This window comes from Cardiocondyla obscurior, linkage group LG14, assembly GCF_019399895.1.
Source record: "Cardiocondyla obscurior isolate alpha-2009 linkage group LG14, Cobs3.1, whole genome shotgun sequence".
Lineage (NCBI taxonomy): Eukaryota > Metazoa > Arthropoda > Insecta > Hymenoptera > Formicidae > Cardiocondyla > Cardiocondyla obscurior.
The window spans coordinates 5,574,977-5,597,625 of NC_091877.1; the positions used below are offsets into that span (position 1 = coordinate 5,574,977).

A 22,649-nucleotide genomic window follows, 5' to 3' on the forward strand; every position below is an offset into this window, starting at 1 on the left:
AAATATCTGTTCGCGCAATAATGTAGCTGGGTTATCTTCTTTAACTCTCTATTATTTATTATCCCTTACCCTATCCAACTATATGTAGATACGTACTAAATTATTTTATTAAAATAAACTGAGCTTTCATTACTTATTCATAAATAATTAATTACATTATGCCATTCTAATTTAAATATAAGCATAATAAGATTTATTAGTTTTATCTTTCTCTAAGAAGTGTCTTGCGATTAAAGTTTCTGAGAATTTTTTTTATAAATATCTTTGCAACATACTTTTATTCTTTATTTCCTGTTATCAATATTTGTGAATTTGTTACAATTAGTTAGAGTAACTATTTTATTAAAGTAATTTACTAAATGCTTTAATTACGCGAGATATAATTGCTGCAGGATCATTGTTAATAACAAGTCGTACGTACGCAAGAGTACAGACTATTTCATATCATTAATATGTCATAAAAAGAATACATTGAGGGGTCAACCCCTGATGGGAATCATTTTACATTTTTTTTCTCTCTTTTTTTTGTAAATATATTGCGACAGGGCAACAATAGAATAGACACTGCTAACGATGCGTTCATTTTTCATTCGTTTTTTTTTTTTTTTTTTTTTATTTTAATTAAAAACTTTACTGAGTAGACACATATCTATTTGCTTATGCTGATCGACAAAGGAATAAACTTTTTGTTGACGTCAGCCCGAGCTGACGTTAGTATTTTTCAACGTACATCATAAATTGATATGCATTACATCAAGCGTGGGTTATTATATACTGTGGCACCTATTTAGTAGTAGCAGAAGAAATAAGAATAATTAATGTTCAATGCTTGCGTCTGAAATTTATATACCCTGTATCTAAAACCGCAAGCTATACCTGTAATTTTTGCATGAGACACATCATACAAAGTCCGTTTCTAAGAAAATTCCATTTATCAGCGATCATGAATAAGAAATCCAATCAAAGAAGATAACACAAAGTAGAAAAAACCTACGAAGGAACAATTGTTGAAGAATTATATAAATAGTGTAGCTATAGCTAGTCTTTATTCTTAATTTTTTTTTTTTTTTTTTTTTTTTTTTTTTAAATTTTATTATCAAGATTTAGTATTAAAGTCCATTAAATAAATAAAAATTCAAAAATTAAAGCGCAATATGCAAAATCAGTATACCAGAATTTGTTAAAAATATAAAAAAAATCCAAATTAGCTAGAAAAGTAAAACAAATTATAAAAAAAATATTCATAAATATTAAAATAATATCACGCTACAAGTTTGTAAAAACTTGGGAATATAGAGACAGAGAGAGACGGAAAAAGAGATAAAGAGAGACATATAATTGATATATAAACATATGTGTGCATGCAACGTAATTAATTTGCAAATTTAACGTAATGGCTTTAAATTATTCATGCTTTTACGAGACTTCATTCATTTTTTTTATGACCGCGGGGTAATATTTATTGTCGAGATCATATACCTAAGATCATCAGGAAAATGAATTTTAAAATGTTACACCGACACTTTATAAATTTAATGGAAATGTAACATGGTCGCGAGATCAGACTTAATCTTGTGTACAAGATCAAATTGTAAATACCGCTCATAGAGATTTAATTGTAGTGATTACGTTTGAACTTGACGCTCTTAGTAGTAGTACGTGATAGAATGGAAAATACACTTCAGTAGCTGGCACACTGTTGTCGAGTAAGGTTCTCCACACAGAATATAAAATCTAATTGTATTTTAATTACTTATTTTATTTATACTACCTTAAAAACTTGAAAACTTTTTGCAAACAAAGAAAAGTCGCGAATGTGAGTAATTAAAAATTTATAACAATATATGCATCTTAATAAAATTACCAAAAATTTCATAGTAATTACATTTCAAGTTACGTTAACTGTCAGCCAGTAAAAAGTTGTAAAGATATTATCAAGTATTGTAACATATCTTTTTGGTTTATTAAAAATAAGATATCAGTGAATTTGTCAAGTACAATAAGCTTTTCTAATAAGCCTGTCGTTTCGAAATGTTTCTAATTTATCTGAACAAAAAAAAAAAAAACAAAATTATTACTAAAAAATTGTTCATAGTTGAGTGATTAAATTATTAACACCATTACTTAGACGAATTAGAGTAATGCAGCAAGAAGCGGTGGTAGTAAAAAACGCTATAAAGCGTTATGGACAAGGAGAAAAGGTGCTCAACGGTCTGAATATGACGGTATCCAAAGGTTGCATGTAAGTGCCATTATTTTTTTTAATTTTTACTTTATTTCCTAAAAAATTATTTTTAATAGCAAAAATAAGTCGGATAACCCGAGTTTTTTAAACAACGTTATTTGATCTAGTTAAATTAAATTTTAGACTTACTTTGTGCTAATTTTTGGTTTATGTTATTTCTTTTTTATATAATTTTTTTTTTTTAATTATTAAAAAAAAAATTTCTTGAACTCTCTTATATAAGTAAAACATTTTTTTTTTCTTTCTTTTTCTTTTAATAATACTATTTTTGAATATATCCAGTAGACAAACGAAAAAAAAAAAAAATGATTAAGATTCTTGTCACAAAAAAAAATTAATATGCTGCTAAGTAGGTTTAAAAATGTATGTCAATGTTACGTAACAACACGTGTGTCGCACATATGTACATACACAAGTTTAGAAGAATATGAAATGTTAAAGTTGAAATTTAGTTGAAAACAAAACTCTTATGAATTTTCTTATAGCCTTTTTTTTTACGTGATCGTGGCAAAGAGTATTTATTAATATATTTTTTTATTTAATAATGTTTAATTTTGCTAACAAGATTTTTATTTCCAAATATTAAAAAAAGACATAGCGTTACAATAATAAAATTATTGCTTGAAAATTTCGATTTAATATAAATTTTAACAGCATTAGTAATTTTGTCCTTGATTTAATGTCTTTGATATGTTTTAATCATTCCCAATGATTCACGGCTCTAGTGTGTTTCTTGTATAGCTGTGATATAATCACTTGGTATTTTCCTAAGATTTAACTATTTTCTTGTCTTATTAGTCTTCTCAGTTTTATTAAGAATTCCTACATTCCGCTCAATTAAATTGTTTTTTTTTTTTTACCGTCTCAATGGGTCTGTTAAACAGAAAAAGCTACTCTGTAATTAATATTGTCTAAGTTTAAAACAGTACACGTCAATTAGATTTATGAACTGTTACAACAGTTGGTATAATATAACATTGTTGCTGAATAATGTTCCTTTTTTATTCAAGCATTACTTATTGCATAAAAATTGTATAACGCTAATTACGTGTATATTACAATAATGTGACAATATACGTTGGATCAATACTTTTTTTGCACGTACATTTAAAAAAGAGAGAAAGAGAGAAAGATCTGTATTGTATTATCATGTATAATTGATATTGATTTCTGAATTAACGAACGAACGAACGAACGAACGAGAAAGGAAATTTATTGCGAGTAACAATAAAGCTATTGTTCTCAATTTCACATGGATTTTAAAAGAAAATTTCTGTAATGAGGAACAATTATGAAATAATTTATAGTGAGATTAAGAGAAACGCTATGACGATTTCATGCATCTTCTTGTTTGAATAAATTATCTAATAAATAAAAAAAATAAAATAAAATAAAAAAAAAAATATATATATAAACGAAAGTTAACTAAATTTCTAATAGATACGGATTATTGGGGGCCAGCGGATGCGGAAAGACCACTTTGCTCTCCTGCGTCGTCGGGACTCGTTATCTCGATAGCGGAGAAATTTGGGTCTTGGGAGGAAGTCCGGGTAGCAAGGGATCCGGAATTCCTGGACCTCGAGTGGGTTTCATGCCGCAGAGTATCGCCCTAATCGGAGAGTTCACCGTGAGCAATGCTCTATACTATTTCGGTAGAATCAACGGGCTTAACGAAAAAGAAATCGGTAAGACGTGGAACAAATAAAAAAAAAAAAACAAATATTTCCAATTTGCGTCAACTTTGAGAGATTTTTTATTCAATTTCCCAATAGACGTCTATTTGCTTCAAACATTTTCTATTTCTATATTTATTTTAAATTATTGATGAAATATTCATCGAGTAATCTCAAAGGAATTACAGCCCTTCTGTTTCATTTCTAAGAGGCGAGACGGGAATTCTTCTCTGATTTGTTACAATTACCGTCGGAAAATTACCTAGTAAAGAATACCAGTGGAGGTCAGCAAAGAAGAGTCTCCTTCGCGGCTGCATTAATTCACAGACCCGAGCTCTTGATTCTAGACGAGCCTACTGTCGGCTTGGATCCAATTTTGAGGGAGAAGCAAGTAGATTTTATTTTCATTTCAAAGCAATAAGCACAAAGTAATTAAGAAAATGCTTAAAAGAATTTTCTTCACAGCATTTGGAATTATTTAATCAAGATCACTCAGGAGGAAGCTATCACTGTGCTGATCACGACACATTATATCGATGAGACTAAAGACGCCAATAAAGTGAGTCTTGATTCGATTTTGTCATTAGGTTAGTTATAACGATATTCGCATTAAAAAAAATTCTAGAAAAGTTTCAAGTTTTTTAAAAGAAATGTAATACTTTTAATTTGGAAAGAAAAAAAATTATTGTTACTCGAGAAAACTTAATTATGCTTGATATTGCATTTTTTTTTTTTTTTCTTTTTTAATTTCTACGCAGATCGGTTTAATGAGCAAGGGTAAACTGTTGGCGGAATCAACGCCGCAAAAATTATTGGAACGATGTCAATGTTTGTCCTTAGAGGAAGCTTTCTTGAAATTATGCAAAGAAGAAAGTAACGAGGCAATCTCGAATGAAGCTGCGGGGTCTAGAACCGAAGATACCATTGGTAACGTCCTCAATCAAAACCAAGATGCTTATAGAGAAAGAAAAGTATGCATAAAATTCATCTATACTATTCTACTTTTTGTGTTAATCTGTATTACAAAATATTTTTGAATATTTAAGAAAACCTCAGAGAACAGAGTGGTTTCGAAATATCAAGTTTCACGATTAAAAAGGTTTAATGCTCTTTTGACGAAGAATAGCATTCAATTTTTGCGATACTACACGTAAGTTTCACACGTTGACGTTCTTTTCACGACGATATAAACTGTATTATAAACAATAATGATAACGCAGAGAGTTTTCAGAGGGCTAACTTTCGCGATCGCACTCCCGATAGTTCAAATTTTTTCATTTATTATGGCAGTTGGGAATGATCCGAGGGATTTGGCGATTGGAATTGTTAACGATGAAATTGGTAGATGCGATCACGGCAAAAATCTAACTAATATTTGGAGTGACGAAGTCACTTGTCATTTTGCCAATCTCAGCTGTAAATTTTTACAAAGTTTCGAAGACTTTCTTCCATTGCAGGTACGTACAACAATTTAAAAACTAGTTTTAATGTTTATTGTACGTGATTAAATCTTTGTGTCAATATCAATTAATCTTTAACGTCTGGGCCAAAATTAATAACAGCAATTAATAATCAGTAACGCGTTTTGTTTTCTTTTTTTCTTTTTTAATATACTAGAGATTAAAGAGAGCGCGCTTCGCGCGCGTTATTACAGTCGGAAATTAATTAATTATATTAATATCAGTTACCTTTGTATGTTGCGGTTATGTTAGGTTACTTTCCGTCCTTCCTTCCTTCCTTCCTTCCTTGGCAGTATTCTGGATTGTCCTGGCTGGATGTTGTAGCACTTCAAATCACTTTACACTGTTTCACTGCTTTTTTTTATATTCGATATTCGTAGCGTTGTGCTTCCGCCGGGTCGTCTTCGATCACGACACAAAAAATTAGCTATGATGTAAAGTCACGTTTAATTCTCCGACCAATTCTCGTCGGCAGAATAAACGATAACGAAAAATTACGCCAGGCGGCGAATGAGACGGCGAACCGCGATGTGAAATGTTTCCGCGACTTTGTCTTCCTCGCAAAGTTCTTCGCAAGTCACTTGTTCTAAACGAGATGAGAATCTCGACCGCGACGAAGAAGACGGGTATAGGTAAGGTGACGCTTCGGCAATAACAATCGCCGGAGTCAGCTGACTCGTCGCTGAAGCAGATGGCGATTGGAGGCGCGTCCGAACGCGACGCGACGCGGTGTACTCAAGTATCCCTGCGCTCCGCCCGCTACAAAACCTTGATGTTCCGAAGCACTTCTTCGACGCACGAAATGGCACATAGAAAATGACGAGTGAGAGAGTTCGGGCGTGTAAAATATGATTGTTCGTTCCAGGAGTCGACACTCATTCATATGTGACACACTCCTATCTCCTATCCGCGGTCGAAAATACGCGTAATTACGGAACAATTAGAAACACGTCCGCACGCTATAACTTCCACAACTAAACTGAAGTGATCGTTAGATTTCGGCCATTCGAAGAAGAGAGACAACCCTGAAAAAAAGTGAGACAGTCAATAGGATATCCTTCCCGTACCGAGTTCGTTTGTCTGTTTTTTTGGTGCTCGGAGAGCTCGAGGCGTTAACACTCTCTCCTAAAACAGAATAACAAGGCGCGCTCGACACCCGATTTTTACATTCTGAGACCGTCACTTTCGAGCTCCTAGATCGTCGTCGATATAAAACTTCTGTTCGTCGAGTAAGCCTTAAAAATAATCTAATCAAATTTATTTCTTTAAAAATCACACGCAACGCAGTAAAGTTAACCGTTGACAGCAATTAACGCGTAACACTAAATTTTTTTTTTTTTAGACATACATATAGTAGGATTTTTATTAATGTAATTTTATCTTACACTTAATTTCCAGGAATATTACGACAGTGTTTTAGATGCAAGTTACGATGTACAGAACGGAAAACTCAGAGGAATAATACATTTTAATCAAAATTTCTCCAAAGCTTTACAAAAACGACTGGAAAAGTCTAAAAACACAAAAGACTCTGATCTTCTTGCTAGTCAGTTTAACGTTTTTCTCGATATGAGCGGTATGTTGTAAAGAATCTTTTATGTAATATATGAATTATACTTAAATTTAATTTGTATATTGCGACAACTCTTATTACAGATAGACCGATTGCGCTTTACCTTCAGAAAAGAATGTTTGATCATTTTATAAACACTTATGAGAATATCATGAGAGATTGCAAATATTCTCCAAAATTGACTGATCCGCCAATTCGTGTGAGTATATAATTATATTTTACAATTAAATCTGTCTTTCTTCTTATTTTTTTTTTTTCTCTTTATGAAACAAGAATAATAAGTTAAAATTTTAATAATTTTCAGTTTGAAGAACCTATTTATGGTACGACAGATCTCAATTTCAAAGATTATATGATGCCAACTTTTATACTATCGTAAGTAAAAATCATGCCGATATAATAAATAAAATTAAATGTTAATAAACTATTTATTTCTTTACGTACCTTTGCAGACTTATTTTTCTTTTGGCTAATGCTATCTCTACTCCCTTAATAATCACAGAGCGATTGGAGGGTGTTTGGGAACGAAGCATAGTTCAAGGTAATATTAAAAATATTATATAAATTATAATACTATTAATATAATCTTCAAAATTGTTTTTGCAAAACTTTTTCGTTTCCTAGCTTTCCTGTCTTTTATTAAAACAATGAATACAAATATATTATAGGTGTCAAGACGGAAGAAATCTTGTTATCTCACGTTATTATTCAGACTGTCGTCATAGTTATTCATACCGCCGTAACAACGATCACATTCTTCTTTATATGGAATTTGGAATGTAAAGGATCAATATTTGAAGCAATTGTTCTTATATTTCTTAATGGTTTTGATGGATTAATGTATGGTAAATATTTTATATAAAAATAATGAGCAACAATAATTTCAAAACCGTGTTAAAAATGAAATTACTCATTTGTGCTAATTTACTTTTAGGTTTCGTTATTTCTATCATGGTCGACAATCATTCTTTGGCGAATTATTGTTCCCTTGGAGGTTTTTTACCCCTAATATTACTTAATGGTAAATTTTAATTGTTTATTTTTATCTAATATTGTTAAATAATACTAATACTGTTGCTATTAATTGATTCTCAAGTTAATTTATTTTATAAGGTAGAAATATTATATATTGTTATTGTTATGTTAATTTGGCAAAATTGTAGGATGTATATGGCCGTTAGAAGGAATGCCAAAAGCACTTCGCTGGTTGAGCTACGTATTGCCAACTACATATTCGTCCATATCTCTCAGAGCGATCATCTACCAAGGACTTTCAATATCTAATTCGCAAGTTTACAATGGTTACTTGATAAGTATAGGATGGATATTGTTATACTTTATCATAACTATACTTGGCATAAGATATAAATCGTTATAAGATATAAATCGTGACGTTTATACTTAGAAACGTAACGCAATACAGAAATTATTGTGCAATTCTGTAGAATTTAGTTAGATAAATACGTGAAATGTTTCTCTAAAATTTCACTTATTTTGTCCACTTAATTTACGTGTTAGAAACTGTATATAGGTGTTCGATATGAGGATTTTCGACTTAGATAAAGGTGCCATTAAAGTGAGTCAATATTAAATATTCCACTAACATCCGCAATTAGAGTAGCTCTAATAACGTTTATGCATAGCAAATTATAAACTTTTAATCTTGCTTATCATACATCTGCATTGTAGATCAGATTGATAAGATATAGTAAAATGTTGACCGAGTCGACGCCACAGAAATTGCTGGACCGATTTAAATGCTCGATCTTGGAGGAGGCTTTATATAATAATTTTTATTTTAATAATTATCCATAATTATAAATTAAATTTTTAATAAGTTGTAACGATAAACTCAGAAATGGGGAATGCCAAAGTAAAAGAGAACGAAACGAGGGGAGACGTAAGAAGACGAATAGATGCAATTCATTAAATATGTTTCTTCATTGATAACATATTAATCTTATATATAAATATTCATAGTGTTTCCTATATACAAACATACAGCATGCCATATATTTCACTATGCTGGTTTAACACTCGTTATTACACATTACTTACAATAATTGTATTATTATTTAATATAATTATATATGATAACACAATTGTGATGCATAATTTTGAAAATTAACGCGACGATATATATAAATATAATAATTGTCATCAAACACGTACATCACAAATGTTATCATAATTGAGCTACACGGTTATAATACACAATTCTGTTATTATTAATTTTACATCTATAATTATGTCATATTTTTTAATTATAATATAGATTCATGGCAACGTATGACGATTAATATTCGATTTTATCACTAGCTAATTATTTTCTTTTTTAAACTCTTAGTCCATTTTCTGTTTTTTATCTTTTTTTCCCCCTTTTTCTTTTATCTTTAAATCTCTTTGAAATTTTGACCACTTTTATTATGCAAAATTCGTGTTTGAAGCTCTAGAAAGAAATAAAAGATTAGCCTAATAGTCTTGTTAATAACACTATTAAATTTATCATATCTCTAACCGCTTGTTTTCAGAAGTCTATAAAAAAATAGCCAGTCTATATAATAGAATAATAATTCATATTTAGTGGAATACTACCTTAATGAGCACATTAAATCTCTATTTTAGGAAGCAGATGTTTACATATTCATAAAAATAGTTAATTTATGCAGAATTACATATAAGAATGATCATGATATGAATTCCGCACGTTCTGGTAACTTTCAGCACTCTCGTTGTTGTTGCTCTTGTTGCTAGCAGCCATGCTAATGTCCTGATTAAAATCATTAGTGATTCGATTAGAGTTTACAGCAGAAAGAGGAAGCCGGGGGCCACAGGCTCGGGTTGGACGAGTAGCAACGAGACAGTCAACTATCTGTCTTATAGTAGGCATGCAGGTTTTGCTGTATCCTGGAAAACATATGTCACATGCTCTATCAGAACTTAACAAATGCACATCTGACTGCATCGCGCCGTCTTGGGTATTGAGTTTAAAATTTAAGATACTAGTAGTTCGATGTAAGACTTTATAAGATATTTTGAAAAATTTAGAAAAATGTCATGTATAGTGGAGAATTAAATTTTTTTATTATTTTTAAAATATGTGAATATTAAGAAATATTCAACCTAAAAAATTGCAAATATCGCGCGCAGAATTTCATCTTAATTTTGCAATATTCGTGCAATTAAGCTTGGAAAAATCTTAGAATATGAGAACACTTTGCAATATTCAGAGTAAAAGCTTTTACATTTTGTATATACAAATAACCCAAAAAGACGGATGTATATTTTGGTTGTTAAAACGCATACGCACAGATGTTTCATCTAAATTCGAATGTAGAAAGTGTCTAGGAAGAATAGGGTCATATCATGCATTTTCAAGTCGCGAGCAAAGGGGGCAAACGCAGAGGCAAGTATACTGGACAGGGAGAAGTAAAATCGTCATAAAATTGTATACTACAAAAAAAAAAAAAAAAAAGTAATAAGTTATTAAACAAATTTTTTAATTAATTAAAATAATATAATATTAATTTCTATTTTAATCATCGTAAAAATACTGATCGACTTTAATACCATCGTGTAATTCGTCAGCATTCATTATCCTAGGACGATTTTACTATTTTTGACAATAATAAAAAATAAGAGAGAGATTCTGGAAGAACGGACTTATCATTGATGACTTGAATTCCTGAGCGATAACTGAAATAAGATCAGGATGAAGAGAAATTTATTAGGTCGAAAGAATCAAAGAGACTCATTGTAAATAGTTTCGCATTTTAACTTTTGAATTTCTTTCTTTAAAGGTATTTTTCATGATATTAAAATCAAAATCAAGTCCGAAAGGGCTTAAAATACTCCTTGTCGGTGATTTTATATTCACGTTTAAAGGCAATCTTGGTGTACTAATTAAAATCGGGATTATTTATCGTTAGATTCGTTGAACGTATTCCTCAAGCAATAAAGATGCGCAACATCACATGCAGTAAAGGGAAACAGAGCTCAAAGAGTTTTTTTCACAAAATCATCGAATACAAATTGGTCAACATTAGCATTCGAAATACCTACTTAGCGTTAATATACCTAGTTGCGTCTAAACAAAGTTACAAAACATCATCTAACATCAAGCGAACCACGAAGAAGAGAAGCAACAGCACTGTAATACTAACGACCTGTATATAATTAAAGTTAAAACAGTATATTAAACATGTTTTTTTTAATGCACGCGGAATATTTCTTCGTTTTCAGATTCGCAGTAAAATTTAACATTTGCATGCACAAATAAATAAAAATACAAAAATGCGTAAAAAGTCTTACAAATGCATAGAAGAGTTTTGTTAACAATTTTTTTTATGGCACAATATAAATTTTTTGTTTTTGTTTTTTTTTTTTTTAATTCTTTTTGACACATCTCGTTATTATTCGCATATATCTCGAAGAAACGTGGAAATCGATACGGAGAAATATTTTATTGAGCTTTAAATTCGCTTTTTAATAAAAAATAAAAAAAAAAAAAAACGTTGACCTTACACGTCTGAAATGTCTTTTTAACTTTCATCAGTAACAATTAATGTACGTTTGTTACAGTAAACTAAGATTGTTAAGTATACCTTAAAACTTAGATCGCACATAACAATTTAATTATATGCCTGGAAGAACATCTGGCAAGAAACACATGGAAGAACCATTCGGAAGAGGTAAACCTGAGGGAAGCAATATGCCCAGAAAATAAATAATCTCTTTACATTTTTCGGGATGCTCTGTATAAATTCAGAGTGAAGCGTCATCCTTATAAATCGATGTATCACTTACAGCTAATAATTGTTCTTTGCAATATTGACTGTAATATTACTAAGATTGTCTTGATGTATCATATGCAACTCTTGCGTAAATCATCCAACAATTTCCCGTGCGTGCGCCGGGAATAACAATTTCTTCTGTTGGTCCATCCCACCGATACTGGGTTACCGATTTTTTCGTGTTTTGTAATAATAACACAATTATCACAATAATTATATATAATCTGTAACGGCGCAGGTGTTTATATAAAGCCGAGATGCCGATGTAATAGCAAAATTACGGTTCATCTATAACTCTTATAACAGTAATATGACATTTATCTCTTTTCATTAAATCAACTATTAAATATATATATATATATATATGTGTGTGTGTGTGTGTGTGTGTGTGTGTGTGTGTGTGTGTGTGTGTGTGTGTGTGTGTGTGTGTGTGTATATGTTATTGTATCATTCGGTTATTACTATTATTTGTTTCGCAGTTTTGTGTAACGTGCCACATCAATACGTATACGCTAAATTATATTTAAACAGTTATGCAGGATGTTACAGAATTTATACATTTAATTAAAAATGTAATTAATGTAATTCGTAAAAAGAAAGCTCTTGATAATTTTACGAGTTCCATTTAAAAGACTGATTATCCCGTATAATATGTTTAAATATAATTGCATATTATCTCGTTATAAAAGATTTATCGGCTTCCTTCAATGTAGTTATAAGTGCGTGGAAATACTTGTATCCAAAAAACCGATGAAGCTTTAGTAACAATTTAAACCGTCATTTAATATATTTCTAAATTTCTATGTTGCGTACGCGCGTCCTGCATATATTATATTTATATTCTAAGTCGCTACAGAAAAATTTCGCACGTTCTTCTCGATTACTTATTCAGTTTACATAGAATTTAAAAACTCTTATCTTTTTGCAAAGATTTTTGTTACACATATGTATATATTATTTAATGCGAAATATTTTATTTCGCATTCGTTCTATTTCATATATATAATTTTTAATATGTCGGCTGCGTAAAATACTTAAGTTTCTCACCTTTGTTTTTTTTTTTGTTTTTTCTTTTTCTTAAAGTCACTTATAAATATTTGACCAATTCTGATTATAAGGCAGTCTCTTTCTCGCTAATAATCTTAATTCCGTGCTGCGTGAGAATCATTTTTACTTCTTCTTTGTCCCGAGCGTTTTGTTTTTGAGCTGAATCAGTTTCATTTTTCTCAGTTTCATTTTTCTTATCCAGAATTTCCGTCCGCGAGTTTAGATTTTCGGTGGACTTATTCTTTCGACTCTGAACATCGTCAGCCGATCTTTGTAGAGATTTTGATCTTTTCGAATCTCTTGATATTAGATTCTCAGCAGATCCAACGAATGCTTTCTTTGCGACTTTAAGTACCTTGTCACCCGCCTTCGAGGCCATCTTTGCCAACTGGAGACTGTCCACTGAAGAGTATCGTCTCTTATGCCGTCCACTTTCATTAGAGTCTTCTTTTTTTCTAAATAAGGAGCCTTTGCGATTAACTTTCTTCGTCCCACTCGTTAAAATCGCGATTTCGTCTTTGGGTATAAAGTACAATTCCCGCGGCTGGTCCCTCGTCGCCGAAGAGCCATGGATAAATAAAGATTGCGGTTTTGATTTTCCAGAATCCTTCGCTTTCTCTTTATCAGAGATTCTGCTTCGATCGTCAGCCGATTCCGTACCGCTTTGGAAGCCGCAGTTCTCAATCTCGAAGCTATCATCGTCGTCTTGATGCGGTTCTCTCATTTTATAGGTGTACCTGTCCGCTGAATCCTGATCAAAACTGCTATCTACCTCGCCGCAGATTTTACAGAGCTCGCAAGGAATCTCCTGAATTTTACTCTCGAGATCATCGGCGGGCTCCTGCATGTTGAGCGAGTTGCAAATTTCGCATTCAATAGAATCGTCGTCGTCATCAGCCAAGGAACTGCAAGCCGATCTGAGCGTGTAGAATGTTTCCTGATTCGGGCTGCTTACTTCCTCCTCCGTTCGGAAGGTCACGTCGTTCATGCAACAGCAGATTGAGCAGAACTCATCCGGAATGTCGAGCTGCGAGGCGCTACTATTTGCTTTCGTCGGTGGCACAGCCAGAAATATCTCCTGAATGCGTTTTATCGACTCGTAGCTCTTGGATTTTTTTGAAAAACTGTCGTCTTTCTTTGGCTTTTGCGCGGCTGTTTCTTCGGACGCGATCATTGAATCCAAGCTACCCTGAAGTGGCATGTTGTAACGTCGTACCTTTCTCGTGTACACGTCTTTGATCTCCTTGAAGTCGCATTTTGTTTTATCAGGGTCCTTTGCCATTTTTATTGCTTTTTGCGTTTCGTTATCGTTCATTTTCACAGCCTTCTGAGTTTGAGTCTTCTTCGGACTCTTCGTGGAAGACGCTTTCGAGGGTCCTTCACCTCGCAATTTCTCTCGATAATCAGCAGGTCGAGTTTGCTTTTTTAATTCGACGTAACTGTCTTGTATGGGACTCTCCATTCTCGCTGACGGCCTTGAGGAATCCAGAAAAACTCCCTCCAATTGAGAAATAACGCGATCGTTGATAGACCGATCGTAATCTTTAATACCTTCGCTTTTATAAAATATTTGGCTTTTCTTTTTGGGACTTCTGGTATTTTTTGAAGATTTTTGGGATGTCTTTCTAGATCGAGACATCTCTCGATCACTAAACGATTTACTGTGATCCTTCGTTTCACGCTTTTCTTTCTCCTCGATATCCTCTTTCTTATCTACATCGTAAATTTCATCTTTAAATCTTTCTGAGCTCTTCAGCTTCGTGGAGGAGCTTTGAAATGCTTCGGATTGAAGCACCTGTGAATCATCGGTGAATCGATGTTGTTCGTTAGCTTCAACGTCGTGAGTCTGACCTTCTCTAATTTTCCTCGGACTTTTACGGGAAGTCACGATCGATTTTCGATACTTCCCGTCTATTTCGAGACTTGAATCGCAAGATGTTATCCGCTTTTCCGTGGAAGAGGGATCCAGCTCTAATCCTTTCTCCGTTCTGCTCGTCTTATCGGCTTCTCGCGATATCGTAATTATTTCTTTAGTTTGTGCTCCATCTTCGAGATCCTTTGCAACTGAAAATGATTTTTCCTCAATGTACATCGAATGTTCTGCTTCTTCGGAAGACTTTGCGCGATTATTAATTTCTTCAGTCGTGAAAAATTTCTCTCTTTGCTTCTTGGGAATCGTAGCATCAGTCAACTCTTCATTACTACGTAATTGAGTGTCAGAATCAGCAGGGTAATCTGTCACTTCTTCTATTTGACCATCAGCGTATTTCGTTAAATTCACTCTGGCAGTATATATAGTTTTTTTCTTTTCTTCTACATTCTCGTCGGAACCGTATTGGCTAAGGCGATAATCTACCTTGTCTACACTAAAATCGGAAAGAGCACATTCGTGGCGACCATCCGATGAAGTCATTAAAACGTTTAGTGACGAAATTAAACCCTGGGGTTCTAAATAATTAGCTTCGTCCAATTCAAAATTAGCTGCCTCCTTTCTAGAGTCAATTTCCACATTACTCTTTATATCTTTTCTTGCACTAAGCTCACCTACTCCCGGATCGCTTTTTCCTACTTTATCTAGATATAAATTTTCTTTGGATTTATTTTTATCCTCGTCAAGCTTAGTTTTAAGCTCCTTTGTAAGTTTTTCTATCATTAATCTACGATCATCCTTTATAAGTATGCCATGACTAGAATGAACAGGCTGAACCTTAACAACATCGGGAAACTTCGATTCTCCGCCAACTACTTCTTTGTCGCTAACGTCAACTTTCCCTTCTAAGGAATTTTTTACTCGCGACCTAGAGCTCTTCTCTGATCCAATTTTATTAAAGCTAGACCGATCTGAACCTGCTTCATCGTTAGTTGCTTCTTTCGTTACGTTTTTATCATCTAAACCTAGCTCTACGTCGATTATTTTCTTTTCAGAACTGATTTTTCTATCACGCGTTTCAGCTTCATTCGCATCGTCTTCTCTTTTCGGCCAGCAACATTCTCCTAATCGAAGCTCGCCGGAGCTCGATTCGCTAGACTGAATGTTTATTGGCTCGCGATCATTATTTGAACCTAAATCTATCTCAGCACTTGCAATTTTCGATCTGGAATCAAATAACTTTTTCTGTTCTATCTCAGTTTTACCCTTTACTGCACTTTTCACTATTGACCTCGAACAATTTTTTGGTACAAATTCACCTGAACTCAGTTCACCAGGTTTTATAATTATCTCGCTTGAGCCTAAATCTACGTCAACGATATCCGATCTTAAATCTAACGTTTCCTTATCCCTCGCAATGCCGTCCACCCTCAATCTACGATCCTCATTCGACGTCGACTCGCTACAATTCGTAGACCCAGATTGAATTTTTACTATTATCTCGTGATCATCGTTAGAACCTAAATCCACGTCAATGATTTCCGTCTTGGGGGTGAAATCCTCTCTCTGTCCAATGCTAGCTTTACTCGCGGTACTATCTGCTGCTGACCTACGACCGTCTTCTGACGAAGGGCCGGGCTGGGATCTTGCCATCGATTCATCAAGGACACCTACCTCGTCTACGATTCGCGCAACGCCGGTTGCGCTGGCGATGATCTGTTTCGCCTGACCGGGATACGCGGCTCTAGATATATGCTTGACGTTGCCGTTGTCGGAGTTGTTGCTGATTACGCTAACAAATTGCTCGCGAATCTCGTCGAGCCCGCCGCCACCACCGCCGCCCACAGCATTCTGCAGATTTTTGCGTAGTACCACCGCATCCGGTACGTCAATACACGCGGCGATCTCGAGCGGACTCGGCGAGCCCATCGTTACATCGCTGGGCGACGGTGTTAAGAATGCGCTTAGGTATCGGGGATCAATGTGCAGATAATTGTTCGCATTCGGCGACGGCAGTTCCAACTTACTTCGGGGTCCAATCGGCAGCGGCAGCGTGAAAAACATGACGATTCTTTTATAGAATATCAAACCATCTTGCATATTGCGTACCGCACTCTCGCACAACGTAACTCAGTCGCGTGGGCTCGTTCTCTCATATGCAGCTGAAAATTATTGAATAACTGCACATGAAATATTCCATACATTTGCCGGTGATTTTCTCGGCAATAAAACATACGCAAGTAAAAAAACAAAATTAGTGACGCTTGAGATTTTCCAAATCAACCGTTTCATACGCAATAATTTTACAAAAATTATTATATACGAGAGCTTTAGAATTTCAATGCTATTTCCAACTTTATTCACATTGCAATTTCGCTTTACTGAGCAGCTTTTACGCCGCAAATAGAATGTATGAGAATAAATCGGATCGCCGTGGTCCCACGCGACTAGTGAAAGAGAATAATGGTAGCAAAGGTGTTCTCGGAATTCAATTCACTGACGATATTATTTATTACCGTTTTTATCCCCGAGTTATTCAAGTGATATTATTCACTCTCGTTTTTATCGTCGATAATAAAATTTAAACGATCATTATTAATATCAAGTCAAATGTTATTTAAAAAATTTTAATCGTAATAATTATATTATCATTGCTCTTGTCAGTGAATAAAATTATTTATAGTGTACATTAATCTTAAATTAATTTAATTGTAATGTTGTATAAACTTTTAATAATCACGATAAACTTTTCCCTTTCCGAAACATTATCTAAAATTCAAATGTAACATATTAATATACTAATATAATAAAATACAACGATGTTTCGTGTTTACTAAGAGTTGGACATATTCGCTTGCGATGCTGTTTAAAAGCCACGAAGAATAAGCCTTACATATAAAAACTGTCAAGAAAGCAACGAATAAAATACAATAAATCTGTAACATTTATTAAACATTAATTCAAATAAAAAATTAATATTCAATATCAAATGTACATTTATATGTACTTAAAGTAGTAATAAACGGAAGATAAACTTTTACAAAATTTCGTATATTTAAAATTTCTAAATAAATAGCGAACGAATGAAAAATTTGTATGTATTTACATACATGTATATAATTTTAATTATTCAATCACACTTTACGGGGTGCGAATATCGAAAGCAAAATCAGTGACGCGTGATTAAACATTAATTAAAAAAAAAAAAAAAAATCATGTCCTTCATTCTGATTTATTGCAAGTTTGGAGCTCATAAAAATTGAAGGAAAATATTTCGGGCATGTTTCCTTATAAATATTACATTCGACGGAAGACAGGCAGGAAGACTAGAATAAGTAATGTACATCGTATAATTTCCGTCGAAATATTACACAAAGCAATGTGATCTTTTTAAGTATCCGATCTTTATACAATATTCGCGATGTAAAATATTTAATATCATAATGTAGAAAGAATTAACGTTTTTATAAATATACAATCGACTTGTGAAATAAAATTGAAATAAAATAACGTGATTTTCCAAAGTTATTTGATTCAGGAATTGTTTAAAGTTTTATATTAATTTCTGGGTATTCTCCTTTTAAATTCCATATTTTTACAAAATTGTTTACTTAATTATATAATTATTACATATTTAACTTTTTTGTTTTATTTTCTGCCCGCAATCAAGATCAGATTTTCATTGACCCGTCACCATGACATATAACAAAATCATGTTTTTATATTACAGTAAATGTGACTTTATAAAAATAACGTGTATTATTTCCTCTATAAAGTGTGTAAAAATTAAAAGCAGTACGGTATTTATAATAAGTTTATCATGATTGATTAAAATATCACAAAAATACATCGTAATCATTATTATTTTTTAAAATTTCTTTCCCTCGAAGTTTCATTTATTGGCAACTATATTGAAATGTCATACAAAGCCTATAGCTTTCTATCAACGTGGCTTTCTTTAAATTTTTCTAGTAACTTGTGCAAACATTGGTAAAAAAAATAATTTTTTTTCTACATTATAAGTTAATGTAGGAGTAATAGTGAGTGAATACTCACATCATACTACTCGAGTAATCAAGCAACGATCAATTTAATTACGTACAATTTAATTTGCGCGGTGACTTTATCTCTTCTTATTACGATCGAACTACCGTGTTATTTTCTGCTTCTTTGTTGTTTATTAATTCCCCTTTTACATCGCTCTCATATTTGCCACATGACTGTGTATGGCGCATAAGAAAAGCAAGCTTTTCGAGCGACGCAAAAGATGATTAATTGCTTGATTCTCGTCTGACAGATTGCCACAACTTCTTGAGCGAAATTTATAAATCTTAAGTTTAAATCTATATAGCTCCAAACACATTTTAATCCTCTGCTGTTTAATTATACCTTTCAAATTGTATATTATTTTCCTTTCCCTTTTACTTTGCGTGTAAAACACAACAAAAAAAAAAAAAAAAAAATTAAGAGATAGAGAGAGAACTCTATAACTTTGGTTATAATACAAATTTTTTAAATATATATTATTTAATTTTAAGCCTTAAATACATTTCAAAGCTATATTTAAACAACAGAGAATAAATTAATGGTGTAAACAGGAAAAGCTAGATTAGCAGCATTATTAAAAAATTCATCTAAACAGAATATTCGAAACTCACATTGTCGTGTCTGGCATTCTCGCATCATAGATCTCGTGTTTATAGATGTAATCGATAACCGAGTCCTGTAGTAGATATCTAACGCTCTCGCCGCGCTTCAAAGCTCGTCTGATTCTCGATGAGCTAACTTCATTTGGGATCCATTCAGTCACGATACAAATATTGTTCTGCAAAAAAAAGAATAATAAACAACCAAATTTTGCAACAACTTGAAACCGTCTTTAAAGATGTGCTGTAACAATCGGTAACAAATAAAAATTAATAAATTTGACCTGTCACAAAGAATAAATATGATATTAATACGGAATAACGTTTCAAAAAATGTTCTCAATATTTTATTACACTTACCATGTGTTTGGAAAGGATATCCGAATCATAAATAAATTTATTAGGATTAGAACCTTCTCTAGTGATAACTACCAGACCATGCTCACCCACAATTGCATCAATCTGCAAAACAAGTAAAACCCTGTTATCATTACCTTTTAGTAATTCTATTCTTGATTTTAAAAATATGAATATTTATTTTGAGCTGTAAACAAGAAACACAATCAAGAATCATTTAAAATAATATTAAAACAAAATGTTTCTATATAAATTGTATGTTCTATTATAAACTATATTTTTATTAATTGCTTCCAATGCACTTGGCATATATAACTCACATCTTCTTCCAACCAAAGCCCACAAATGCCGAAACTCTCTAGAAGATCTGCTCCACACAACAATTTGATTTGTATCGGAGTGTTATCTGAGCTATTTTTTACATTCTCAGGAATCCAATCTGTATCTTCCATTTGCAAATGATGCTTTATGTCATTGGAATTCGAAAGCATAGAATTAAGCAAATTTTGATGGTGCTGCAGACTCATGCGGGTCTTGGTCCAACAATTCTGTCTAGTTTCCCACGTGCTTAGTCGAATCCAGTCGCTATTTTGCAAAGCTAGTCGCAGCATCGCGCATCTCTGAGTAGCGCTAACCAACTCTTTCTTGGCATACGCATCGTGCACCGGAGATATCACTCCACCAACGACAACGTGTGTTCCCATTCGATGCAAATGATCTCGAGCAATCTCTGAACGCCAAAACAAACTCATTAATTATAATCGTTGTCAAGTTCAAGATTTATTAAACTGTATTAAAATCTTTACTGTATTAAACAATCTACGATTAAACAGACCAGCTCGAGAGCTGAGAATGAGATAAGAAAATAAAAGGTAGCTAAGCTAAAAATAAATTTATCTACACGTCAAACATAATAAACGAGAAGAACGCACGTCAGCAACGTGACGTTATGCGTGACAACGCAACGTTACTTGCCGATGTTGTGGGAACGTTCGAGGGAGGACGCTGACAAATCGATACGTACCGAACATTCGCAGGTGCATATTTGTCGACGGATTATAGCTGCCGCACGACATCAGAATCACACGTGTGGGCGCCATTTTGCACGCTCGCCGCTCGAGGCTGCATCGGCGGCCGACCGCACCTCCGTCAAATCGACCCGACGCGCTGACACTGAACAACAACAACGACGTGCACGTCGCGAGGTTGCGTAACCTACTGACCGCGTTTAGGAACGAATCGCGCGCCGGTCGTCGCCATGTTAACACAAGCATCGTTGGCCAATGGAAGCCCCGACCGGTCTCATTGGCCACTTCCGATGAATCGACTACCAGAAATAGAAGACTTGGTTTCTTAGAGAAATTATCTTTTTTTCTATTAATTTCAAAGATGTATGTACACCGAAGAGCATGCCATATTTGTCTTCCAGCGTACTTTTCTTATTGAAATCCTATTGAATACCGAAATGTGCTACGCCAGATTCAGTTACGTAAAAAAGTAAAATAAAAAAAAAAAAAATAACACGCTACCTTTATATTCTTTTCATCACGGAACTCAAACATCTGATCTATTTTCCAATTGTCCTTAATTAGGATTGTTATTTATCGCCGATGACGTTAATGCTTCCTATTCTCATCTTCGTCTCTTTGTCAATTGAGTTGTACCTGAAAATATTCAGTATTAGTCTAATTCAAAATATACATATAATGCGATTAATTAATCTTTATAAAACATTGTACTTTCGAGGTTATTAAATTTATTTTACAATAAAACATTGTCGATCTCTTTTTCTTTTTCTTTTTTTTTCAATACATTTTTTTTTTAATACTATAAATATAAAAGAACAATGCGTTAAGAAATTGACATTAAAGTCATTACTTACCTGACACCGATATTTCTTGACTATTTCTCATTTTCATTATGAAAGCATACTTGACAAACTTACTCTCTTGTTATTACACATTAATAATCGAATCGCGTTTATGCATATAAATGACTGAGAAATTAAAAACAAAACGACACCTGTCAATCTCAGAGTTCTTCGACGCGGAGGCTTTGAAAACGCTTGCGAAGTATCAAGGTTTAGGAAAAGTAACATGGTGGGATGTACAGAGTACCGTTCCCGCCAATTCCGCGGTGGAGAATGGCACCCATTACAAAAAAGGCGTGGCCACGAAATTGGCGGAAGCGGCATATATCAATCCCGAGAAAATCCGTTACGAGCCGCCACCGTCCAGAGTTTTCGAAGCGAATTTGCCGGTGGCGGCACGTAGCGAATTTTTCTCGGACTTGAAGAAATTTCCATTCTTCGATTGGTTCACTGCATGCCAATCAAATAATAGAAATTTCTTTTTAGTCCCGAGAAAATCTGCTACGAGCCACCACTGTCATCACTGACGATTCGAGTGAATAGAACGAGTCAACGCGCTGATGGTCACATAATGAGACGGTCCTCGAGAGTAATCAGGTATGTCTTGTTCATCATTATTTATTATACAATTATTAAATGCTTTTTTTCTATTAATATCAGGCTTTACACAAAGCGCATACCCCGCGCGCATTATTTGCTCGTTGCTTCTTTTACGTTAGAAAAAAAATCGTCAATGAAACTCCATGGATGTATTGCTTATTTGATTATAAATTAATGTTGCATTTTTATTTGATTGTCGACACACGTTTATAACTGTATGAAATGGAACAAAGTCAAAAATTTTTCAGCTACGTGACGTAATATAAGTTTCACCATTTTTCACAGTCACCACAACTTTCATTAAATAATTTATTATAATCTCACTTAACGTTTTTATTTTAGAAAAAAGTATTTTTACTTTCAAAAAATTTAAGCTCCTCACAGAATATTTCATAAAGGATTAATAGTTAATTCTTCTTGTAATAATAAATTATAATTTCTAATTTATCACGAATCTTTATAATACTACACAGTAATAATTTTTCTTATTTAAAAATAATAGGGAGGGAGATTTT

General features: G+C 33.2%; 2 protein-coding genes across 8 annotated transcripts; one reads left to right on the forward strand and one right to left on the reverse strand.

Moving 5' to 3' along the window:
- Positions 1–1,511: 1,511 nt before the first annotated feature.
- On the forward strand, positions 1,512–8,425 carry LOC139108026 (ABC transporter G family member 20-like). Of its 2 annotated transcripts, none has more exons than XM_070666006.1 (15): positions 1,512–1,706; positions 2,129–2,242; positions 3,686–3,930; positions 4,128–4,305; positions 4,384–4,477; positions 4,677–4,889; positions 4,965–5,068; positions 5,150–5,375; positions 6,777–6,954; positions 7,035–7,150; positions 7,256–7,326; positions 7,404–7,492; positions 7,620–7,796; positions 7,886–7,972; positions 8,115–8,425. In XM_070666006.1, the coding sequence occupies exons 2-15, from the start codon at positions 2,142–2,144 to the stop codon at positions 8,327–8,329; spliced, it is 2,094 nt and encodes a 697-aa protein (XP_070522107.1). In that variant the 5' UTR covers positions 1,512–1,706; positions 2,129–2,141; the 3' UTR covers positions 8,330–8,425. The 2 variants fall into 2 exon arrangements, with proteins under 2 accessions (XP_070522107.1, XP_070522106.1); XM_070666005.1 differs by having other exon boundaries at positions 1,689–1,816.
- A 1,252-nt stretch (positions 8,426–9,677) lies between these two features.
- Positions 9,678–22,577, reverse strand: Nmnat (nicotinamide mononucleotide adenylyltransferase). 6 transcript variants are annotated; one of them, XM_070665964.1, is made up of 8 exons: positions 21,547–22,577; positions 21,194–21,328; positions 20,689–20,991; positions 19,985–20,394; positions 19,668–19,769; positions 19,320–19,486; positions 16,336–16,687; positions 9,678–9,858 (listed from the first exon to the last, which is right to left on the reverse strand). In XM_070665964.1, exons 3-8 carry the CDS (start codon positions 20,936–20,938, stop codon positions 9,829–9,831), a joined length of 1,311 nt encoding a protein of 436 aa, XP_070522065.1. In that variant the 5' UTR covers positions 20,939–20,991; positions 21,194–21,328; positions 21,547–22,577; the 3' UTR covers positions 9,678–9,828. The 6 variants fall into 6 exon arrangements, with proteins under 6 accessions (XP_070522065.1, XP_070522066.1, XP_070522062.1 ...); XM_070665965.1 differs by lacking the exon at positions 16,336–16,687 and having other exon boundaries at positions 21,547–21,964; XM_070665961.1 differs by lacking the exon at positions 9,678–9,858 and having other exon boundaries at positions 10,716–16,687.
- Positions 22,578–22,649: the final 72 nt, after the last annotated feature.

Excerpts from the sequence above, each read along its gene's own strand:
- LOC139108026 (XM_070666006.1), top strand. The coding sequence starts at position 2,142 with ATGCAGCAAGAAGCGGTGGTAGTAAAAAACGCTATAAAGCGTTATGGA. Across the intron at positions 2,243-3,685 it reads ACGGTATCCAAAGGTTGCAT|ATACGGATTATTGGGGGCCA; the intron begins GTAAGTGCCATT and ends AATTTCTAATAG. Across the intron at positions 5,376-6,776 it reads AAGACTTTCTTCCATTGCAG|GAATATTACGACAGTGTTTT; the intron begins GTACGTACAACA and ends CTTAATTTCCAG.
- Nmnat (XM_070665961.1), bottom strand. The coding sequence starts at position 20,938 with ATGCTTGTGTTAACATGGCGACGACCGGCGCGCGATTCGTTCCTAAAC. Across the intron at positions 19,770-19,984 it reads GGCTTTGGTTGGAAGAAGAT|ATTGATGCAATTGTGGGTGA; the intron begins GTGAGTTATATA and ends CTTGTTTTGCAG. Across the intron at positions 16,688-19,319 it reads AGAATGCCAGACACGACAAT|TAAGTTGGAACTGCCGTCGC; the intron begins GTGAGTTTCGAA and ends TGGACCCCGAAG.